This window comes from Populus alba, chromosome 16, assembly GCF_005239225.2.
Source record: "Populus alba chromosome 16, ASM523922v2, whole genome shotgun sequence".
Classification (NCBI taxonomy): domain Eukaryota; kingdom Viridiplantae; phylum Streptophyta; class Magnoliopsida; order Malpighiales; family Salicaceae; genus Populus; species Populus alba.
This window is the reverse complement of record NC_133299.1, coordinates 8284678-8306224: the sequence shown is the minus strand read 5'-3', so window position 1 is coordinate 8306224 and position 21547 is coordinate 8284678. Positions and strand designations below refer to the sequence as shown.

At 34.5% G+C, this 21547-nt stretch overlaps 2 protein-coding genes, 1 long non-coding RNA gene and 1 pseudogene across 4 annotated transcripts; all 4 read right to left on the bottom strand.

Moving 5' to 3' along the window:
* Positions 1-4377: 4377 nt before the first annotated feature.
* Positions 4378-6915, bottom strand: LOC118045888 (pentatricopeptide repeat-containing protein At3g09650, chloroplastic). Its single transcript, XM_035054634.2, has one exon. The coding sequence runs from the start codon at positions 6773-6775 to the stop codon at positions 4520-4522; it is 2256 nt and encodes a 751-aa protein (XP_034910525.1). The 5' UTR covers positions 6776-6915; the 3' UTR covers positions 4378-4519.
* Positions 6916-7334: 419 nt separating this feature from the next.
* Positions 7335-9509, bottom strand: LOC118045943 (uncharacterized). The gene is made up of 3 exons (XR_012168162.1): positions 9285-9509; positions 8140-9189; positions 7335-8062 (listed from the first exon to the last, which is right to left on the bottom strand). It is a non-coding gene; the product is annotated as an uncharacterized lncRNA (long non-coding RNA).
* A 91-nt stretch (positions 9510-9600) lies between these two features.
* LOC140954243 (E3 ubiquitin-protein ligase UPL4-like) lies at positions 9601-12337 on the bottom strand (annotated as a pseudogene).
* A 3280-nt stretch (positions 12338-15617) lies between these two features.
* On the bottom strand, positions 15618-18999 carry LOC118045886 (nuclear transcription factor Y subunit B-1). Of its 2 annotated transcripts, XM_035054632.2 has the most exons (7): positions 18808-18999; positions 18448-18681; positions 18229-18358; positions 17985-17990; positions 17832-17906; positions 17631-17687; positions 15618-16030 (listed from the first exon to the last, which is right to left on the bottom strand). In XM_035054632.2, exons 2-7 carry the CDS (start codon positions 18669-18671, stop codon positions 15953-15955), a joined length of 570 nt encoding a protein of 189 aa, XP_034910523.1. In that variant the 5' UTR covers positions 18672-18681; positions 18808-18999; the 3' UTR covers positions 15618-15952. The 2 variants fall into 2 exon arrangements, with proteins under 2 accessions (XP_034910523.1, XP_034910524.1); XM_035054633.2 differs by lacking the exon at positions 18808-18999 and having other exon boundaries at positions 15618-15991; positions 18448-18783.
* Positions 19000-21547: the final 2548 nt, after the last annotated feature.

Here is a 21547-nt window from a genome sequence, read left to right as displayed (position 1 = left end):
TAATAACATATGAAATATTTTTTCTAATTCACTTAGGGTGATGAATTCTCTCTTGATTACTCAAATACCTTCATATAGTTTATGTTATACCTAGAATATACTCGTTTGTTACTCTTGATTGAGATAACGTATAACAGAATCTAATCATAGCATTCTCTATATAAGATAACTTAATGATCTCAAGTCTAAAAATCACTCACACAATCGTTATGTGAGTCTTTCTATAAACACAAGTGATCTCTCCATATGAAATTCTCATGCGGGTCAATTCAACATACATGTCATTTGATAAGGACTTACATAGGTATCCCTTATGCCTTAATTTAGTTTCATTTCATAAAGGAAATAACATAATATATATAAATCCTAACTACTTTAATTAATATTCAGTTTAATAGAGCATTAACCAGGAACATTTAGGAATAATGCTTTGATGCAATAAGAATATCATAATTATAACAACTTTATAATTTCATTTGCAAAACATTTTTGTCCAGATAAACAAAGTCAATGTCAAGTATAAAAAAACTAATTGATTATAGGGCATATACAATAACAAATACTTCAACTGATTGCACACCAATAACAACAAGGCACCTGGAAAAGTTTGGTGCGGCTGGCTGAAGCTCAAGCTCGGCTAGAGTTGAGAGAAAACATAACAACCCAAGACACAATCGCAAGTTCTATTGGCTAATATAAAGCATGTAATTTTTCAATGCCTTTTTCCAGTAGAGTTCAAATCTTAGACAAGTTTGACAATTCTTGAAGTTCATCACAAAAGGCCTTTGCAATATAATTTTGAAATCCAGCCTGGTCTGACGGATCAATTTAGAACCCGACTAACCTGAGGGCTGGAACCGGGCTGGATCGAAGAAAAAATAGAGAAAAAAAACCCGGTATAACTCGGCTGATCCGGCGAGTTGACTCGGCAAGACCCGGTCAAGAACCGGCTGCAAACCCGTTGACTTTTGTTGGTTTTTTTTTTTTTACTAAAACAACGTTGTTTTGATTTAAAAAAAAAAAAGACCCAGTCGACCCAATCAAAACTCAAAATCCAGATCTTGAACTGGGCTGGTCACCAGACCGGGTCTTAAAACTAAGCTTTTTAGAATTCTATATAACCGTGTGGCTATTTGAGGGATGTTCACATGAATCTTAAAATAGCAGAAGCAGCAAATCAGATTTAGAGCCAAAACATAGCAGAGTTTGCTAAGATGTTGTTACACTTTGCCATGAAGTCATAATATTCTTACTTCTGATTTAGCTCAAGCCCCGGTACCTGTTGTCTTTGAAAATGATGTGGACAACAGCACTATCTGACGAAGGACTTGAGCATTGTGCTCGACCATTCCTCAGTTTATTTTAAGTTTAAAACAATCTATTTCATGAATTTTGAATTGATTTTTTATTTTTTTTATTAATATAAATGTTTGGAATAACTTAGGTATACTTTGACTAATCTTACGGACTTTAAAATTAATAATTATATATATCTTTAGTAGTTTTTAAATTTATAAAATTTAAATTAATAATTTTTATAAAAATAATTTAAAATTTAATTAATTAAATTACACCAAATCATGATTAAATAAATATACCTTGCAGGATGCGGGTGAAATAATGAAAGAATCCCTGTATGATAAATAAATATGATGATGAGCGTGGCTTAGCAGATTCAGTCAGCGTTGCAGTAAAAGGATACCTTTTCAATTTCTGTTTTCAGCAGACGGAATAGGGCTAAGAGTTCCAGATGTCGACCCATTTATCGATAACTTAAAACAATGTTGATTTTATCTTCCAAAGAAGGGACCGAAGACATTCCAGGAGATGGTTCAACTTTCATACATAGGCAGAAACACCAGTAATGTTTCTGTTTTCCATAACCCAAGTAAAATATGACGTGAACCTATTGGTTAGTTACATGTTCTATTATTATATTTATTTTTAAATATATATTTATTATTAATAAAAACTTAATTTATTTTTAATATTTATATAATATTAGATTAATAAATCTAATATAAAATCTATTAGACAAAAATATTTTGCAAAGAAAATTATAAAGCTATAATTATGAGATTTCTATTATATCAAAACATCATTTCTAAAATATTCATGATTGATGCTCTCTTAAATACTAAATATTTATTAGAGTTGTAGAGATTAATACATATTTTATTCTTTTCTTTATGAAACAAAGTAGTTGTTCTCATAAGCTGGGGTATAAAGGATAATCAAAATTAATATATAGGTGTTTATTATAAAACATGCATATTGAACTGATCCTCTTGAGAACTTCATATGGAGAGATTATCTATGTCTATAGAAAGACTGACATAATAATTGTGTAAGTGATCCTTAGACTTGATATCACTAAGTTATTTTATATAGAAAATATTATGCTTTGATCGCATTGCATGTTATCTTAATCGAGATAATAAAAGGACATACATTGAGTATAAAATGAACTATATAAATGTACTTAAGTGATCAAGAGATGATTTATCACCTTAGGTAAATTAGAGAAAATATTTCATATGTTCTTAAATAGTATTGACTGAGAAATCCTTAGTCAAGGTGGAATGAGATTTGAAAAGAGTTTTAAATCTTATTTAAATGATTAATGACTATTATGTAGAGAATAAACATGATTTAATATGACACATACAACATACTTTAATATTAAATCGATACATCATTATTGAAAAAATATTAATTACATTGAGAAATCCTTGGCTAAGGTGAAACAAGATTTGAAAAGAGTTTTAAATTTCATTCAAATCATCAATGATTATTATGTAGAGAACAAACATGATTTAATATAGTAGACATATTACATATTTTAATGTTAAATTGAAACATTATTGATGAAAGAATATTAATTACACTAAAAAATCGGTCACTGAAAAGGTTAAGTTAAACCATTAATGAATTATCTAATATTTAGGGGATCATGACACGTTGTTAGATGATGCATTTAATTTTCAAATATAAATTAATCTATTATTGAGTTGATAATAAATTAAATTATTTAATTTATTTAATTATATTTAATTAAAATTATAACTTATATTTAGGCCAACATATTATGAACTTAATAGATCACACACATGAAAAACCATTAGTCAAAAATTAGATTGTGATGATTTAATTAAGTATGACTTGATTGAAAATAATTTTAGAAATTAAGCACAAAAATATATTTAATTTAGGGATTATAATTCTAGTCCTAGAATAATCAAGTAGGTACTTGATTGATTAAATTTATAAAATTATTCTTAAATAATATATGAATATTATTTAAAAGGCAAATTGATATTTTATCAATTTATAAGGTTTTTCATATTTCTCTATAAACAGTAAGCTATGCTTTTTTTTTTTTTGTGGTTACCTATTAGACAAAATAAATTACATTAGTTACATGACAGAGAGCTAGTATTATAAGTATATCAATTCCTCTCTTTTAAATAAGAATTTATGATATATAATTTACTAGTAGCCCATGTGGATTATATTGAAAGCTGAATAATTAGATGATATATGATTTGTGACAATTCAGCGTTTAAAGAATTATTTAAAGCCGAAGAAGATATTTATATTAAATTTAAACTCAAATTTAAAATTTTAAAAAATAATTTTTTTTATATCTTTAATGTTGAATATTTTCATATAGTATGTCTGGACCGGATTAGTATATTTGTTTTTTACACCGCGCAACTCTTCTTCAGCCAGGCATGGGCATAATATCATATTTTTAAATAATAAATCTTTAAATAATTTTAGATCCAGAATTTTAGAAACTCCCAAATAACTTTGCTTTACTGTTTTCACTGGGTGTATAACACTCAGGAATCCCAACAAACCCTAACAATTATGCTCATTATTTTGCTGCATGAATGGCTACTTTCTGAAGCAACACATCCACGATAGGTGAACTTGAGCATATGTCAGTATCCATAAGAAACCAGAACCTCTGATTAGCCATCATATTTGTGCAGGTGCTATCATCTTCTTACTCGCGGAGTCAATCACGGGGCTACGTTTCATAAAGAAACTGGACAAAATTTGTTGAATCACTGGAACTGGAAGTCCGCTTTATTACTCTACCACATAGCCTGAGGAACATCAACACGAAATTCACTTGGTGGTGCCTATCAGACAACCAACCATGAGCTCCTGCAATCATGAATAGTGATAGCGTGAAGCATGTAGAAGGCTGCTATGTCATTCCACTTGATGTTTTTTTGGTGAATCAATTGCGGTCTGGGTTTGAAAGCATGAACTCTAAAGTCCCTTCTCTGAACAGATTTGAAATAGCTACTATCCAATGATTCATGTGATGAGGGCATGAGTTAGTATGCAACATTAATCCAAAGGTTGTAACAACAGAACTCATGTTTTTATTGTAAACAGATATATTCTATAGATGTTTGTCTTCATTTCCCCTTCAGTGAGCTTCAATCTAAAAAACATGCATAGTATACAGTCAAATACAGAGTGGTTAAACTGAATCTGGAGCTTAATAATCTGAATCCCCAGGGTCTAACCTCCACTCACTGCCATAATAAGAATTGGGCAAACCCAACCAGAACTTGAAGGCCTCGGCTGCTCTCTTCCTTTCTCTTCTCCTATCCTGCCTGGCCTGTGACGCATGCTTGCTAGTAAACATCCTTGAATGCATCTCTACATAGATCTTCTTATACTTGGTCTTGTTAGGCGGTATCCCATTTTCTTCCATGCAAGCCACAATTTCTAAGGCCTTCTGGAAGAATGCAGCTCTCACACAGATATCAGCCAGTGTTGCCAGCAGCTCTTCATCGGGTTTCAATGGCAGGAGAGGTGAATCAGAATTGGAACTCTCCCCTTCTCCCTTCACCTCCCACCGCTCTTTCACCTCTTTCCAGAGCAGAAGCGCCTCTCCTGGTTTTCTTGCCAATGATATACCATTTGCAAGACTGCCATAAGTCGCCACATCAGGGTGGAAACCATTCTCTTTCATTCTCTGGATTACTGTCTTTGCTTCCTCAATCAATCCCAATCTACAGTATCCTTCAACCAACATATTCCAAGCAACCAAATCAGCTTTCACTCGTGGGTCTTTCAACATCTCATCGAAAACCTTGTTAGCCAACTTTGGTTGACCTGACAAAGCAAAAGCTTTCATCAAAGTAGTGTAGCTGATCTTGGTGGGCATGATTCCCTTCGTTCGCATCTCATTGAAAAATGCAAGAGCCCCTGCACTGTCATCAACCAGTATACAACCATCAATCAAAGTATTATATGAAACCACATCAGGCTCAATATTCACATCATCAGCCATCTCTTTAAGCAGCTCTTTTGCCATATCTATCTGTAGCTGCTGGCAATAACCTTTGAGCAGAATATTGTAAGTAATCCTATTTGCTGGCACACCAATTCTAGTCATCTCAGCAAGCACTTGACGAGCAGGATCCATAGAACCTGCCTTAACAAGAGCAGAAATAACGGTTGTATATGTAATGTGATCAGGTTGACCTTTGCTATCGTCCTGGCGCCTCATTGCTTCCAGCATTCTTACAGTATCTGTCACACGACCTTGCTTCATATAACCCTTCATCAAAGTCGTGTATATTCTCGAATCAGGAGCGAACACTTTCGGCAACAACGGTGGCTCGCCATTGCTAACTTCAACCAAATTTGGAAGCAACTTCTCATACACACTATCCCCAATTTGACTCGAATCCAAAACCTCGTTCTCCTCATCTTCATTAAAGTCCTCCAAATTCGCCTCCCTAAGTATCTTACACAAATCTCTCCTTCCTTCTCTCATTGCTTGAACCATTCTCTCCACAGTTTCCAAATCACCAAACCCAACATATGCCGCGACAAGCGAATGCAATGTAGTCATACATAAAGGAATTCCTTTCTCAATCACCCTCTCTAAAACAAACACAAGCAAATCTTTCCTATTACACCTCGCACATAGTTTAATCATAATATTATAAGTCAATATATCAGGCTCTAGACCAAAATCAGGCATTTCCTCAAACAACTTCAAAAACATTTTACCATCTCCCAAATTAGCGCAAGCATTGAGCACGTTATTAAAAGCCGCAGTGTCAGGTCTTGAGTCAGCCACCATTGTTACGTCAGAGAACCGACGCACACGGCGAGTAATTGTGTTAAAAAGCTTAAGGGCTCGTGTGGGGCCACCATCCGGGGCTGAAGCGAGGCGGCTGAGGACGGCAGACCAGGCCTTGACATGGGGGAGGTAGCCAGAGCGGAGCATGGAGTTGATAAGGGAGAAAGCGTAAGAGAGCTGTCCGGATTTGGTAGCGCAGACAGCGAGAAGACCAAGGGAATTAGCATCGAGTCGGTGGAGCTGGCATTCATGGCGGAGGCGCGTGAGGATGGACTGGGCGCGTCTGAGGCTGAGAGAGGTGTTTTGGTAGGAGAGCTGAGAGACTAGGCGGCTAAGGCAAGTGGGCGGTGGAAGGTGAGGTGTTTGGGTGTATAGGACCCAGGCTTCTTCCGTTTTTCTTTGGCGGAGGAGTGATAAGAGGGTTTGGTCATTGCTGGATGGGGTTATACTGGTGGGGATGGAGGTGGCGAGAGATAGGTCTTTTGTAGTGGGGTTGATATGATTGGTGGCTGTGTGTAGTCGAGAAAGGCGGATGAGTTTGGAAATGGTGGAAAGTGGAGGAGAGGGGCAGCGGAGAGTGAGAGGGAAGGAACTAGTGAGTGGAGAAGAAGAAGGAGAAGAGCATGGAGAGGATGAGGGTAGAGGTAAGTTCATGGCTTGTGGTGTTCCATTTGAGAGGAGAAAGGGGAGGGAAGATAGTTTCAGGCTGGGTTTGGGTGGAAGGAGGATGTACTACGTCGCTATATTACATCCTTAAGAAGCTAAGCACTCTCCACTTTCAATCTATAATTACAACTAAGCTTGTGTCTTGTAAGGACCCTTCTGACTTTTCCTTCTTTCCATCATCCACCCAAAACAGGTCATGCAATTAAAAAAAAAAAAAGATATGGAGATTAAAAAAAATTAGGTTCATTATTTTCTATTTGCATATAGAAAAATCTTAAATTACATGTTTTGAAAGAAAAAGAAAAGAAATTAACAATCATCTAACTTCCATTAAAATATGTTTTTTTTATAAATCTTTTTTTTTAATAAAAAAAATAAGTATACAAACACAAAATCAACGAGTCTATAACATGCCCATCTAAATAAAGATATACAAGGCCATGTTCATTAGGAGGGATGGATAGGAGGAGATGAAGAGAAGGGGGGGGGGGGGGGAGAAATGATGGATGGCTTCCTCTTCTTCCAAATATTGAGCTAACAAGAGAGCCGATCAACACAAAGCAAAAGCAGTGAAAGAAGTGTGAAGTCATCCAAACTGGGAGGGAGGATACAGGTGAGGAAGGATCAGAGGAACACCACCAATCCCTCTCTAGTAGAGGCCCTCCTCCCCTGTCCATCCTTCCTCTGATCCCTTCTGATCAAACAGAATATAGGTTTACAAGGAAAGATCACTGCTCGAGCTCATGCGGTCTGTCATCTTCTTCCTTCCATTCTTCTCAAACACAAGTGCTGCTTGAAATGGAAAAAATTGAATGAAAGAAGCAGAACAAAGTCACACATGCTTTTGTAATCTAGATATTTCAAGAAAATTATCGTTTAGCACCAGGTTACCCATCTCAAGACACCATCTTCAAGGGCCAAACGATAACTAAAAGACTGTTTGGCCTCTGTGCAGTGAGATTTGTGCATGGAATGTTAGAAAGCCAGCCCCATCCAAGTCTAATAATTACACAATCCCAGTTTATGTACCAGCGAAGCTACGAGAGGTGGAATGAGCCTTGACCCTCTGTTATGGCATACAGAAGTTTCTCCTTCATCTTGTCCTGCAAAAATATGAAGCATAAAAAAATTTATGTATGCATTATTCACAGAGAAGATAAAAACATATGCTTCTTAGGCAATAAATGTTACTTTCGACGAGTAGGGAGGCAACTTCAGATAATTGGCACAAGTCATCACACTGGGAAGGTCCACATCTTCACAGTTGCTGCAATGCTGTAGAGAGCACCAAGAGGATAAGTGATTGAATAGTGACTGTAATCTATGGAAGGGAGAATGTCAATGTCACAGACCTTCCGTACAATGGTCAATTTTGGATTCAGGGACGCCGAGCCTCTTGTAGGTAGCCGAGGTGCCCCAGTTACAAACTGTAGAAATAATCGTCGTTGTTCATATTCAAATTCTTTTATGATTTCCAGTAACTGCAATTCCATAACGAGCGAGCAGTATCTGAAGTGATTTGATTTATGATTTCAGCAACTAATTCCATAACGATTGATCAATATTTGAAGTGATTTGAGAGAGAGAGAGAGAGAGCACCGACATTAACAATAGGAGGGGACTGCTAGCAGTGTATCCGTGATCAAACTTGATATGATCCAAAAGCTCATTGAACTGCTCCAAAGTAAATTATAAATAGAAAAATAAAAATAATGTCATCGTTATTATCAGTATTCCTCAGCAAAGACCAAATCAATCAAGTGTTAATACGTACAACCCAAAAATCACGTTCTCCACACAGCAAACGCTCAAGTTCCTCCTCAGTAAAAATCATAAGATGTTTAATTGGAAAAACCTGAAAGTTAAAGTACTACAAAATAGTTAGAAATTAATAATCAAGTTAATTGAGATTAAAGACACACATTGAAAAATTGTAGCAACTTAAGGAGATGAGAACTACAAGAATCAGAATAAGGTTAACAACATAGTAAGTCATCTCTGCACAGAGCGGGAATGAGTAAATATTATGTGATTAAACTATAAAGCTTCAAAGGAAAACAAAAGATTCAGGCTATTATATAGCCACCCAAAGATTTCCAAATGCCCTTTAAATCTCCTAGGATAGTGGAAAGAAGGGCCTAAGAACACCATTCTAAATTCGTTTTTCATATTATTCAGGGGACAATACATGCTGTATTACTATGGGTAACAGATAAAAGAGTCAAACCCTATTCTCTTCATAGAGTTCTCACTATTCTTGAGGAGTTATTGGAGTTCAAACAAACATTTGGAGCAGACCTGGTTAATCCAGACTTGAATGCTTCAACTTGTCTGGAAATTCCTGTGTGTATAGTAGCGTCCACAATGTGAGAAACATACACCTCCAAGTTACCCATATTCACCTAAGCGCATAACATGAATAGAGTGTCATAATTTTCTACCCAAAGCATTAATAACTGAGGAGAAATATATGAGATCATATTTAGCAATGCCTTACAATTTTGTGATCTTCATCAAAACTAAGAATGTAATCAGCGTACCCAGGAAGAGTAAAGTCAAGACAGAGATCCTCGATTCTAGTGTTCCAAAAGCATCCATCTTGAGTAGAAAGATGAGTTTTCTACGATGACTAATCCCATATTTTTTTTTCTGTTGACAAGAGCCTGGAACTCTAGCAAAGTCCTACCAAGCTCAGGATCAAAGGACTGGATGTCATTCAAATTAAGTTCCTACACCTCCAAAGAGAATGAAATTAGTCAAATACTGGGTAGTATGCAGGGTCAAGAATAAATGACAAGCTTTCATGGAAGCCATCAAATCTCCCAAGTCCATACCTGCTGAAGAAAAAGCTTATAGAAGACTTTGGCGAATGGTAGATCCAGCACCCTGCCATCTTGAAGAGCCTTGGCTACAATTTGTCCACTGTACTACATCAGATGCATCCACTGTAGGTGACCATGGGCGAGGAAAAAGTCCAAATGGAGACTTCACAATTCCAGAGTATTCTGCCTGCAAGCTCTCGATGGTGGGAAATGAAATATGATCCTGCCTCCACATGCCAATGCCAGACTTCTGAAACTCTTTACTAACAGAGTATAAAATTCCAAGGTCGGACCAAGACCAGTACCAACTTCTTCATTATATACCACTTCAATAGGTACTTTAACATGGGCATAACGGTCCATCATCTGAGCAGCAGGCTCCAGAACTTGGTCACGTAAAACTATGAATTTCTTACGGGACAAACTGCCAGCACTTGGTAAAAAGGAGCATGAATTCATGAGCTCATTGCACCACGCAGGCATGCCACCTATGGACACAGCCAGAGAATCTCGCATCTGTTGCTCTAATTTCTCTGTCAACTTACTGCTCACAAACTCATTCTGTGCTACTGGGCGAGCTGCAACCCTTAGATTATCCAAATTATCTATCAGCCCTTCAGCAAATGCATGGATTCTTTCATGAGACATCAGATGAAAAATAAACCTGTTCAAACCTTCTAAACTTTTAAGCAGAAACAATATATCATTAGTAGGACTAGACTTATCCAGGTCAGAAGTGAGTTCACAATTAAACATGCTGGAGAAAAATGCAGGATGCAGCATATAAGCCACAGCTTGATCTAATATAGAGAAATTTTGAGCCATACTAGGGCAATCTTGAGTATTATCATCTCTAGTGTCCACAGCTATTCTGTAAGTCAAGTTGTGTACTTGAGTCCACAGCTTTGCTGTGCTGTTAATTTCATGGTCTGCTTTAACTTTTTGCCGGAGTATTGCCTGGTAAAGAGTCAAAGTTCGGTCCAACTGCTGTCCTAGGTAAAATACTAGTTTTGGTATAGGGCACTATATCCTCCACTGAGACCTGGAATATAACAGTGTCACAGTGAGAAGGGCCAGCAAACTATCTTTGAGCTAATAAGAAAACCAGACACTGAACTAAGGTCTAAGCACGCCATAAGCAAGTTAAAATGACAGCAACAATCAAATGAAGCAGCTTGCATTCATTTCATTTGCTATTCCACTAACAGGTGGTACAACATAAAACATCTAATCATATTTATATATACAGAAATCACCAGGTAAATCAGCACCAGCGTATACATGCACAACCAATCATTAGAGAGAACCCTGCTTTTATCTGAGTTAAGTGAGTTTTATATCACCTGGTATCACATGTACTTGCAAAGGAAAATTTTACTTACAATATGAGTATCATTTGATAATGTTTCATCACGATTTCTCTGTATCAAATTTACATCTAGTTCTGGTGGAGGCTGTGATAGGTTGGCTTCATTGTCCTGCAAAAGGAAATGAATTGGAGCTCAAAATCCGCAGAAACAGATAACAAAGCAGGGAAAGAAACTTATCCAGAATTCTCATTTATTCAGAAGACCATTAAATAACCACTAGATCATAATCTGCATTACTAGTAAATCAAAAGCCATGCTATCAGGCTCCATAAGTCCTGAACTTTCCCCTTCACTGGGGTTTGCAGTTGATGGTGATTTGAACTGTACATTTTCTGCTGGCTCCAGAGCTTGAGCAGCTGATTCTATTTGTTCAGTTCCTTTTATTCTAACTTAAGGAGATAGAAATCCTTCAATTGTATTCACAGAAGAAAGAGGATCTACTGTCACAGGATCTTCAGAGTAGTTGCAAAGGCATGTTTCGCCCTCTCCCCCCTGACAAAACAAACTCTCAGGCATGGATAAGACGTGCAGCATCCATTAGGAATGATTGCAAATGAGGATCTGTACTTTGATGCATGGCTCAGAATAACAGGGAAATTTTCCAAAGAAGATAACGCACCCTGCAATTTCTGTATTAATGCTGATAAAGGAGACTCTTCGGATAGGTCTGAAGAAGATAATAGCCTTGCAAATACCTCAAATGTACTTTGAGGCTCCACCTTTTCTCTCAGATATTTTCCATTGAATAAGCAATTCACTAATATCTTCACAATCCCACTTTCAATAAATTCAAAAGTAGACACAGGTTCTCTTCCATCAAGTTTTTCCATGATTTGACACAATATAGAGTAACATTTCTCTCCATCCTGGGTGCAAGAACCAATTTTGACAGACATATTCATCAAATCACTCAATTCAGCAGAAAGAGCTCTGAGCTTTTGAAGGATATCTGTCAATCCTTTCTCAGAGTCGCATGATTCTAAAGCAAAGTAACTAATTCTTATATGCTTTGCAAGATTTTCTATACTATCTTTTTCAAGCTTGCATGTTCCCGTCTCCGAGGCTGAAAGAGACTGCCCAGTATCAAAAGCATAACATAAACATCTCATGACTACTTTTGAAGAAGACTTTTGATTAGAATTGAGTGGCAGATGGATTCCATTGCACACCGGGAAGATCAATTGCGAACATTTTTCAGGCACAAGAAGGCCATCAATGGCAAAAAAGACACCTTCCTTGATGAAAGAGTTCACAAAAACATCTGGAAGCTTTTGCAGAATTGTCTCGGTAATTTGCAGGGCTAACATCAGCACATGGTGATCTTTACGAGTAAGAACTCCAGCCAAGAAGCTGCCAAATTATCCAAGGAATGCTATTAGCAAGATATTAGCTAGATTACAAGATGATTGATATTTTCTAATTAGACATGAGTAACTTCTAAACTTCATTCTTTAATATTGATTTAATTAAAAATTAAAATTTATAATTTTTTTTTATTAAACTTTATATTTTTTTAATTTCATTCTTAAACATTAAGTTTATTAAAAATTAGATTTTATAATCTTTTTTATTTGTTTTCTATAGTGTTATCACCGTCTTCTTATCAGGGTTTTGGTAGATTGACTTATGTTATTTTTTATCCTCTTTTTTATTTAATTTTTTATCAATTTAATTTTTCAACATTGAATTGATGAAGAATTTGATTTCATAATTTTTTTTTTTTATAGAGTTATTATTATTTTATGACTCGTGTCACGGGTTAGGCCTATTGACTTGGGGTTTTTTTGTTTCTTTTTAGTTGAGTATTTTTTTTCAATTTTATCATTAAATATTGAGTTGTTTGGTTTACTAGGGTGGTTTTTTGTGTTATTTGTTTAATCTCATCATTCAACATTGAGTTAATTAAGAATTGAACTTCATAATTTATTATGATTTGTTTTATATGGAGTTATCTTGATCTCACAACCTAGGTTTAATATATTAATCATGGTTGTTTTTTTTTTGTTGGATTTTGTTTTTAATTTCATTATTCAACATTGGATTAATTAAGAATTGGATTTAATATTTTTTTTTATTTGCTATTTAACAGGGTTATCAAGGTCTCATGATCTAAGTTAAGGATTTTCCAAGTTAACCCGAGTTTATATGAGTCGATATAATATGTTGTCGTTTCAATATTAAAAAAAAGATGATATAATATGTTGTCGTTTCAATATTAAAAAAAAGATGTCATCTTGATATTTTTCTAGTCAAACTATATTTTTATTGGTCGTCTAGGTTTTTTTTAGATTTATCAAGTCAACCAAGTTATATCAGGTCAATCCTTATATAATTAAAAAAATGTTTCCTGATACAAAACACACTAACAATACATGATTTTTTTTTACATTAAAAAAAATGGATTCAACCCACAACATAGCGCAATCAATAATCTAGTATTAAGCTTATTATAAATAATACAACACGCCTTTTACTTTATAACACATAGTTATTAAACTCAATCTTGGATTGACATAAAGCAAAACTTAAGTCATGAATTTTGCAAATTAATTTAGGTTATTTTTTTTTAATAAAACAAATATCAAAACGACATTGCTTTACAAAAAAATATATAATAAAAAGTTGACCAAGTCGTGGGTAGACTTTCTAGGTAGATTTAGTGAAATCTAGTTAAATCAGGGTTTTTTTAACACCCAACCCAAACTAAGGGGTAGTTTAGATATGTCCAATCCAAGAGAAGAAAAGAGCAATGATAAGATTTCTTTATAAAAAGCTAAGCTAGAACGGAATGGTATAACTCTTTTATTTTGAGTTTCATCTTAATAGAAGAAAGCAATAATCAACTTCCCATTTGATTTTAAAATTAGCATTGATTAGGGACTTAATACTTTTATTTTTGCCAATATGTCGTGAGGGATCTGACATTTGGTTAGCATAAGTCTTGTCGGACTGCTTTGACATTGTTAAGATACATTGTCTAAATTGGGTAATGCATCGGTTTGGACTATCTCAGCATATTTTAGATATGTTGATACCAGAGATAAGTTGCACAATATTAGTCACTAAGGTAGGCGTGAGAGAAACTGGTTGATAATTCATGCATTTTACATTTGATATTTGAGATGCTGGGAGAGATCATGTTTTTGAGGGGTGATATCTAACGATTGATATAGATGTCTACATGACATGGTCTCTGTTCATTACATGTCGTTTCATTACATCGACCTTGTCACGTTTCCCAAGGCATCCATGAAATCTAATGCAATATGCCCCTAATATCCAAGACGTAATCGATTGGTATGCAATATTGTTTTATATTTATTAAATACTAGATTAATTTTATTATGAATGATGACTAGTAATTAGTTTTTAATGTATGTATCTAGATTAATTACTTGATATGGGAAGCTCGGAAAACAACGACTATCTATGAAGATGTCAATTAGAAGAGACATTATGGCCAACACTATACTTAATTTTATGTCATAGTGAATTTCATGAGGTTGGAGAGGTTGCGCGTCTTGAAACTATATTAGTAGAAGATGAGATTGCTTATAATAGGAGTGTGTGGATGTTGGTCCGTCCACAACCGTCCAAGCCCATGCATGAATGTCCCAAGTTCATCTATGAGCGAGGATGTTATTGGTCTTCCTCACACCTACATGAATATTACAAACTCGTCTTTAAGTTGGACGAGTTAGGATGATGCTCCATACTAATAAACGAATGTTTCAAACCCTTCTACAAGCTAGGAAAATTATTAGATATAATTATATGTTATAAAAATTATAAATAAAAGTATAGTTAATTTAATTTTTAATAAAATATTATGTTATATTAATTCTCCGTCTAAATTTTATATATGAACTGTATTTTGATGCTAAGAAATTAATTATTTATGATTATGTGAATTGTTTTTTTTTTCTTTGACAGAGTTGATGACAAAATAGCCTGCCTCAGGATGTTTTTATTAAAAAAATCCCTTGTACCATCTATGTTAGAAAAATCACTTGAACCATTTGAAGACACGCTATCACAGAGGCAACTAGCATACCGCAGATATCAATTGCGACTTTCTTATTATTCTTGCACTTGCGTTATTTTAAAAAATAATTTTTTAAAATGTGCTAACTTACCAAAACACTAGCTTTTCATATTCAAATTCCTTTTTCATAATCTCTCAACTTTCTCATTGTTATAATTTATTGTTTATATATTTTTACAATTGCAAGATAATTACAGTATATATTTAGCAAATTTTAAAAAGTTGTAAATATATATATGACAACAGTACAGCGATCTGTGATCCATGAACGTGACTGTTGTTTCGTGATTGTTATGGGGATCGCGATTTCACAAAAAATATCGGAGATTTAAAACGTTGTCTCTCTGGCTATTAATGATTCACAATCATTTGAATCCACTAGAAGATATCCAGAACACGCAAAAGATCATGCACAGATGAACACAGCAAGTTTTACCACAAGGCCAAAGTTAAAGTCACACCAGTTGAAATCTAGATGTTATTCGAGTCCATTCATCCTTGCATTTTCTTTTCTTTTCCAGCTTGTGATAAAAGTAAAGAAATTGGAAACATTCCAGTCTTCTTTAACCGTTTAAACTAATTATAGCATTAACATAGTATGACTGCATCATTAAAAGATGCCCCAGTTTTATATATAAGAACAGAGTGGCATACCCTTGCCAAGCACCCAGTCTAAAAATCAAGACACAAGTTACAAGTTCCCATCATTTACAATGCTTCAAGTGTCATTCTACCTCCGACAGATACCCGAATTATACAAATCTTACTGGAAACAACCCAGGATACAACAAGTGAATAAAAACCACTCAAGCTGTCAGTGCTTACACCATACCAATGTTTTATGTTTTGAAACACTATTGGTTCTAGGAACTGGATGAGAAATTCAATACCTTCTAAATGACAGAATTCATTGTAAAAGAGCACATATCTACTCGTTGCTTTGCATAGGGACCATCATGTGCGGAGCCTGCAAACATTTAGAGAAGTCTAGTAAAAAAATACTAGACTATGAAATGAAAGGGGAATTTGTTATGTAGCGATAACTCTTTTAGTTCCATCAACCAAATCACTCTAGGATTACATGGAGATGCAACCAACCAAGAATGCTAAGAAAAAAAGAGAGTATAAAGTTCAAAGAGTTTACTATCAAAACAATTTAGAAATGACAATTGAAGGAAAAGATGACGAGTAACAGTTCAAATAGTGAATCCTGGCTAAAAACAAAATCAAATCCAAAACACCCACCCCCATCCCATGCTCTGCACATGACAGAAGTGCCAGAGTATGTGTGGGATTTTGAACACATTCACACAAAAATTAGGGTTGGGCGTGCATATCAAATTCAGAATCACTCTTCACATAATTGTCAATGAACAGGAACATATCAGAAAGTCTGAAATTCCAGTTCCTCTTGTTCACATTATATTTCAGTACACTTTAACTTAAACAGGAAAGATTTAAGATGAAATAAGTCCATCTCTCATCATGTCTCAAATAATTAAAACCACAATGACTAATTGAAAACCATTTAATCTCTAGTAGCTAGCCTCTAGAGCTGTATAGTTGCACTAACTACAGATCACACTCAACCACCCAGAACCCAATGGGGGTCAATTTACATCTTGGGACTCGTTTGGAGTTAATAAGAGCACAGCTTAATCTATCCTATTGTTTGGATTGCTATAGATTTGAGTTTATGTTACTTTACTATAAAACTATTAAAAATTTAGAGGGGATGACAGCAATGACATATCGCATGGTATAGGGTGTTGATGGAAATTGATACGCTATAACAGTGGCAACTGCATGAAAGTTGATGATTTGTACAGTATAGTGGTGATGGTAACTGTTTTGTATAGCGGTCAAATAAAGGCAGAAAAGATGATGGTGGCACTGAAAACTTCATGGTAGCAATGCTGATGGCATATGGCATTGGATGGTGATAGTGTCAGCAGCAATAACCGCAGAAGGCAGGAAACGCACTGGTGGCATGGAATGGTAGCACCATATATAACAGAATAAGGAAGCAAGGTGGTGTCATTTGGATGGAACAATGCTACAATCCCCTTGATAAAGATATATCCCCATATGCAAGACAGAATAATTCAACAGTTCAATAACAAAGACCTTAGGCTTGCAAACCAAAGCTGGCACACATATGCATAACCTTTCCAGGGCCCTAATCTAGCAACCAGGTGTATCTGAATAGATGTGCGTGACATGTTGACATGTAGCTAGCAAATAGTTCAGTCAATTATTTGCCAATATAAAAACTGGAAAACAGTTATTCCACAATAATTGACTATCCCATACATTTAATGATATAAAGCAAATCCTTTCACAGAGAAGGAAGGATAATTTCTTAGGTACGCTGATGTTAATTTACAAAGGAAGTTAAGTATCCAACCTAGCTTGATTTCCTAGCTGTAATGAAGTAATCTTTACCACCCAAGAAAAAAAAACCTATTTCCTATTAAAATTAAATTGTGTTCCTCAAGGATAATGTTATGCTTACATTAATGTAATGTCCAGATGAGAAGAAATATTCCAAGAATGATTAGCACACTGTGCAGTGTGTGTGAGAGAGAGAGGGAGAGGGTGCTTACTTGAGTATTGGAATTTCCATAACTAACACCTTGTGAGAAAGAACCTTGATGAGAAATCTGGAAAATTTATTTGACAAATATCCCAATATAAGATGATTATGATAGGGTTGGTTTAGTACTATAAAATAAAGACAAGGAGGTACGTTGATTGTCTAAAAATAAGAAATAGCAGTAACTCAGCAACATATAGCTCCATTTCACCTGCGCATTTGGACCAGGGCGAACATCCTTTTTAGCAGATGTATCTCCAGCCTTCGCAGATCCTTTGGTATCACCCTATCAAACGCCGTATCTCATTATATATCCAAACACTCCAAAACAAGAAAATTCAAAAGCACATAATAATTGACATACCTCCATCTGCATCATCCATTCAATCCCCATACACATAACAACAAAAACATCAGTCAATCATCATTTACTCAAATCGCAACAAAATCACTATCTTGCATACTAAAAAACAATACAAAACAGCAATAAAAACTAAATTCCCATATCCTATTCCATATCCGTTTCTTATAATTTAAACCACCAAGCAAAATATAACATTAAATCAGGTACAAAAATAAAATAAAAAATATAAGAAATAGATTATCACCTCTCTGTATCGAGACAGGTAAATTTTAAGAGGATCAATATAATCCTCAAACCCTAACGTAGCCATAGCCCAAAGCAAATCATCACCATTTATCGTCTTCCTCTTTTCTCGCTGACACTTATCACTTGCTCTACACCAAACAAAACCCTCAAAGTCAACAATTCAATCACAAATCAAACCAAAGAAAAAAACTAAATAAAATTAAATAGCACCACTTACTCGCTAGTGATAAAGCTAATAAACTCAGAAACACATTCTTGAACAGTCTCTTTAGCATCCTTAGCAATCTTTCCATTAGCAGGTAGCGCTTTCTTCATAATCCTACTGATATTTGCGATCGGTAAGAACCTGTCTTGTTCACGTACATTAGAATTAGAGCGAGGACTTTGGTCTCCGCTCTCATGGCTTCCTCCCCCTGGACTCGCCGGTGCCTCTGCCGCCATATCGAAAACCCTAACTCACCAACAATAATCATAATTGATTGATCAAAACAGCAATCAGAGGAAGAGAATTTAGAGAGAGAGAGAGAGAGAGAGAGAGTTAGTGCTTGTGTGTGTGTGTGTGTGTTTAATTTATTACCTGTTAAAAGAAGAAGAAAAAAGAGGGCGCGGATGGGAAGGGATAATTGGATCGGACGCTGGAGAAGCGAGGAGAAAGGAGACGACTGAGATGAGAGAATGAGGTTTATCAACACCGTTGGTTTTTCTGTTCTTTCTCTCTCTTGTCTTTCTGGTTGTTTTTAATTTTAATTTATTTTAGTTTATTCGTTTCTGCGATTTCTTTCCGTTTCGAGATTTCGTTGATATCTTATGAGACCACGTGGTATCAGAAACTTTCGGTTTATTTTGTGCTTCCATTCACTTAACGACGTCGTTCTATCCACTCACCTTGTGTCGAACTCAAAGGCCAGCAGCCATAGTTTTTAGATCCGGCCCGGTTCAAGATCCGGGTTTTAAGTTCTGGTTCCGGATTTTGACTGAGTCACCGAGTTCAATTTTTTTTTTAAAAAAAATCAAAACGACATCATTTTAGTAAAAAAAAAACAAAAGTCAACGGATTACAACAAGATTTTTTGATCGGATCTTGCCGAGTCCACGGGTTTTGTCATTCTCTATTTTTTATTCAACCCGGCTTAGTTCCAGCCCCAGATCAATCGACTCCCATATCAACACCGGGCCGGATGGATTTTAAAACTATGCCCAGCATGAACTAGGTCTTCCTAACATGAGAAAGATCATATTCGTCCCTCAACTATTACATCATTCTCAACTTAGATCTCTTAACAAAGGATATTTCCAATTACATATCTTATCCATCAAACCAACTCAATTACCCCCACCATTAAAACTTGTAACAAAAAGTGCACAAATAAAACCTCTTTTTTTTGTGATTTTAAATGCAAAAACCTAATGCAAGTTTAAAAATTGTGATTTCCAATAACACATCTGTTTATGAGTATTTATTTATAAACTTCACTTTTATTTAAGTATTTATATTCTTTTTTAGTAGAGACGAGCATTTATGTCTTGTACTTATTAAGAAAGTTATAATAATTTTTTGGTAAGAAAACTTATAATTATAGCATGAAACAAATATGAAAAAGAAGTTATATGTGAAAATTGGCTATAAGTAGTAGTATAAAAAATAAAATATTATAAATCCAAAGAAGAAATTATATAATTCACAATAAAAAAAAAATTATAAATGTGAGATGTGAAAATAATTGAATCTAAATCTCTCTAAGTCTCTTGATTCTTTACTAGAATCAATCCACTTTGATACCTTGTAATTTACACTTGCAACAATTAAAATCAAAGCCTATGAACCTCTATATGAGGTCGTGTCTACCCAAGACATAAGATATTAACGGGCTTGAAGAAACTTGGACAAAGACACTTAATCCAATCTAAAGGCATTGCAATTAAAGATACAATAAAGCTACCTTAAATGACTAGAGGTTCAGGGAAATCAGTCTAAATGGTTTTTGAAACTTGAAGGCTTACTTTGTAGTTTTGGTTTATTTCAACATCATCATCCACCTTCTACTTAATTCTTTCTCTAAGTTGTCTCTAATGATGTCACCTGAAAAATCAGTCTTAACTCTTAATTAGTCATTCTTTGATCACCATCATAATAGTTTCTATGTTGTAGTTTTAATGAACCAAGAAGGTCTAAGATAGACTTTTCTTCTATTAGTGGTGAATATGTCAACAAATGAATTTGTAAAACAAATTAGTTCATTGACATGGAATCCATGGATTTGGCCAAAAAAAGGTAAAATATGTTTCTTTTTTTCTTCATTTAGATGTTTTACGCTAGCATTAAACTTAAGTTAAATCTTTCAAAGATGTTGTTCTTACATAGAAAGAGCATATCCTAGCTCTATGTAATAGATTTAGTGGTCTATATAATAGATTTAGTGGTGGGTGGAACCTTTAGCAGTTATTAAGAATGTATAACAAATTGCCAATTTAAAGTTATATATTAAAAACTTTGATGTGATGCTGAACCAAGCAAAATTAAATGAAAAACAAGCCTCTTATATGTTTGTTGTCAGCCTTCAAGATGTTATCATGGTTCAATCATCATGTTTCACCTCAAATAACTGAAACAAGCTTATGATTTGGTTAGAGTTTAAGAAACCACTACAAACTTCACAATCTAAAATAAACCCGTTTAATCCAAAAATAAACATTTACATGTCAAACATAGAAGAATGATGATTATTCATGATAAAAATAGGGGAAGAAAGCTAAAATCTATTGAGTCAAGCAGAAAATTATGTTAAACAAAATTATAACAATGCTAAAGTGTGTACATTATACTTCAATTAATGTTCTTGATGATATTGTAAGGGTTCATACCTTATAAGTTAAAAAAAAAAAAAAAAAAAAGTAAACCAACGAGCTTTTTATATTTTTGTGTACTTAGGTAGTTTTCAACTTTTAAATCTTCAAATTTCCAACAAACTTCATTGCAATTTATCTCCAATTAAACCTATTATTATATTGGAGGTTGATGCTAAACATAAGATGGTTTTATAATGCAATTTTTAAAGGGTTTTAATAGACTATGTCATAACTCGATTTTTCATTTGTATTTTCATATATATTTTAAGAAAATTAGCAAAATCCCAAAAGTATATTTTTCAATATTTTTAGTTAATTTATCATTTTTATTTAGTTTTTATGTGTTAAAATACCACCACCACCACCACCACCACCACCAATAATAATAATAATAATAATAAATCATGAAAATAAAAAAAAAATAGCTAGGGTTGAAATTGAGCCAATAATTAAGCATCATAGCAAAAAAT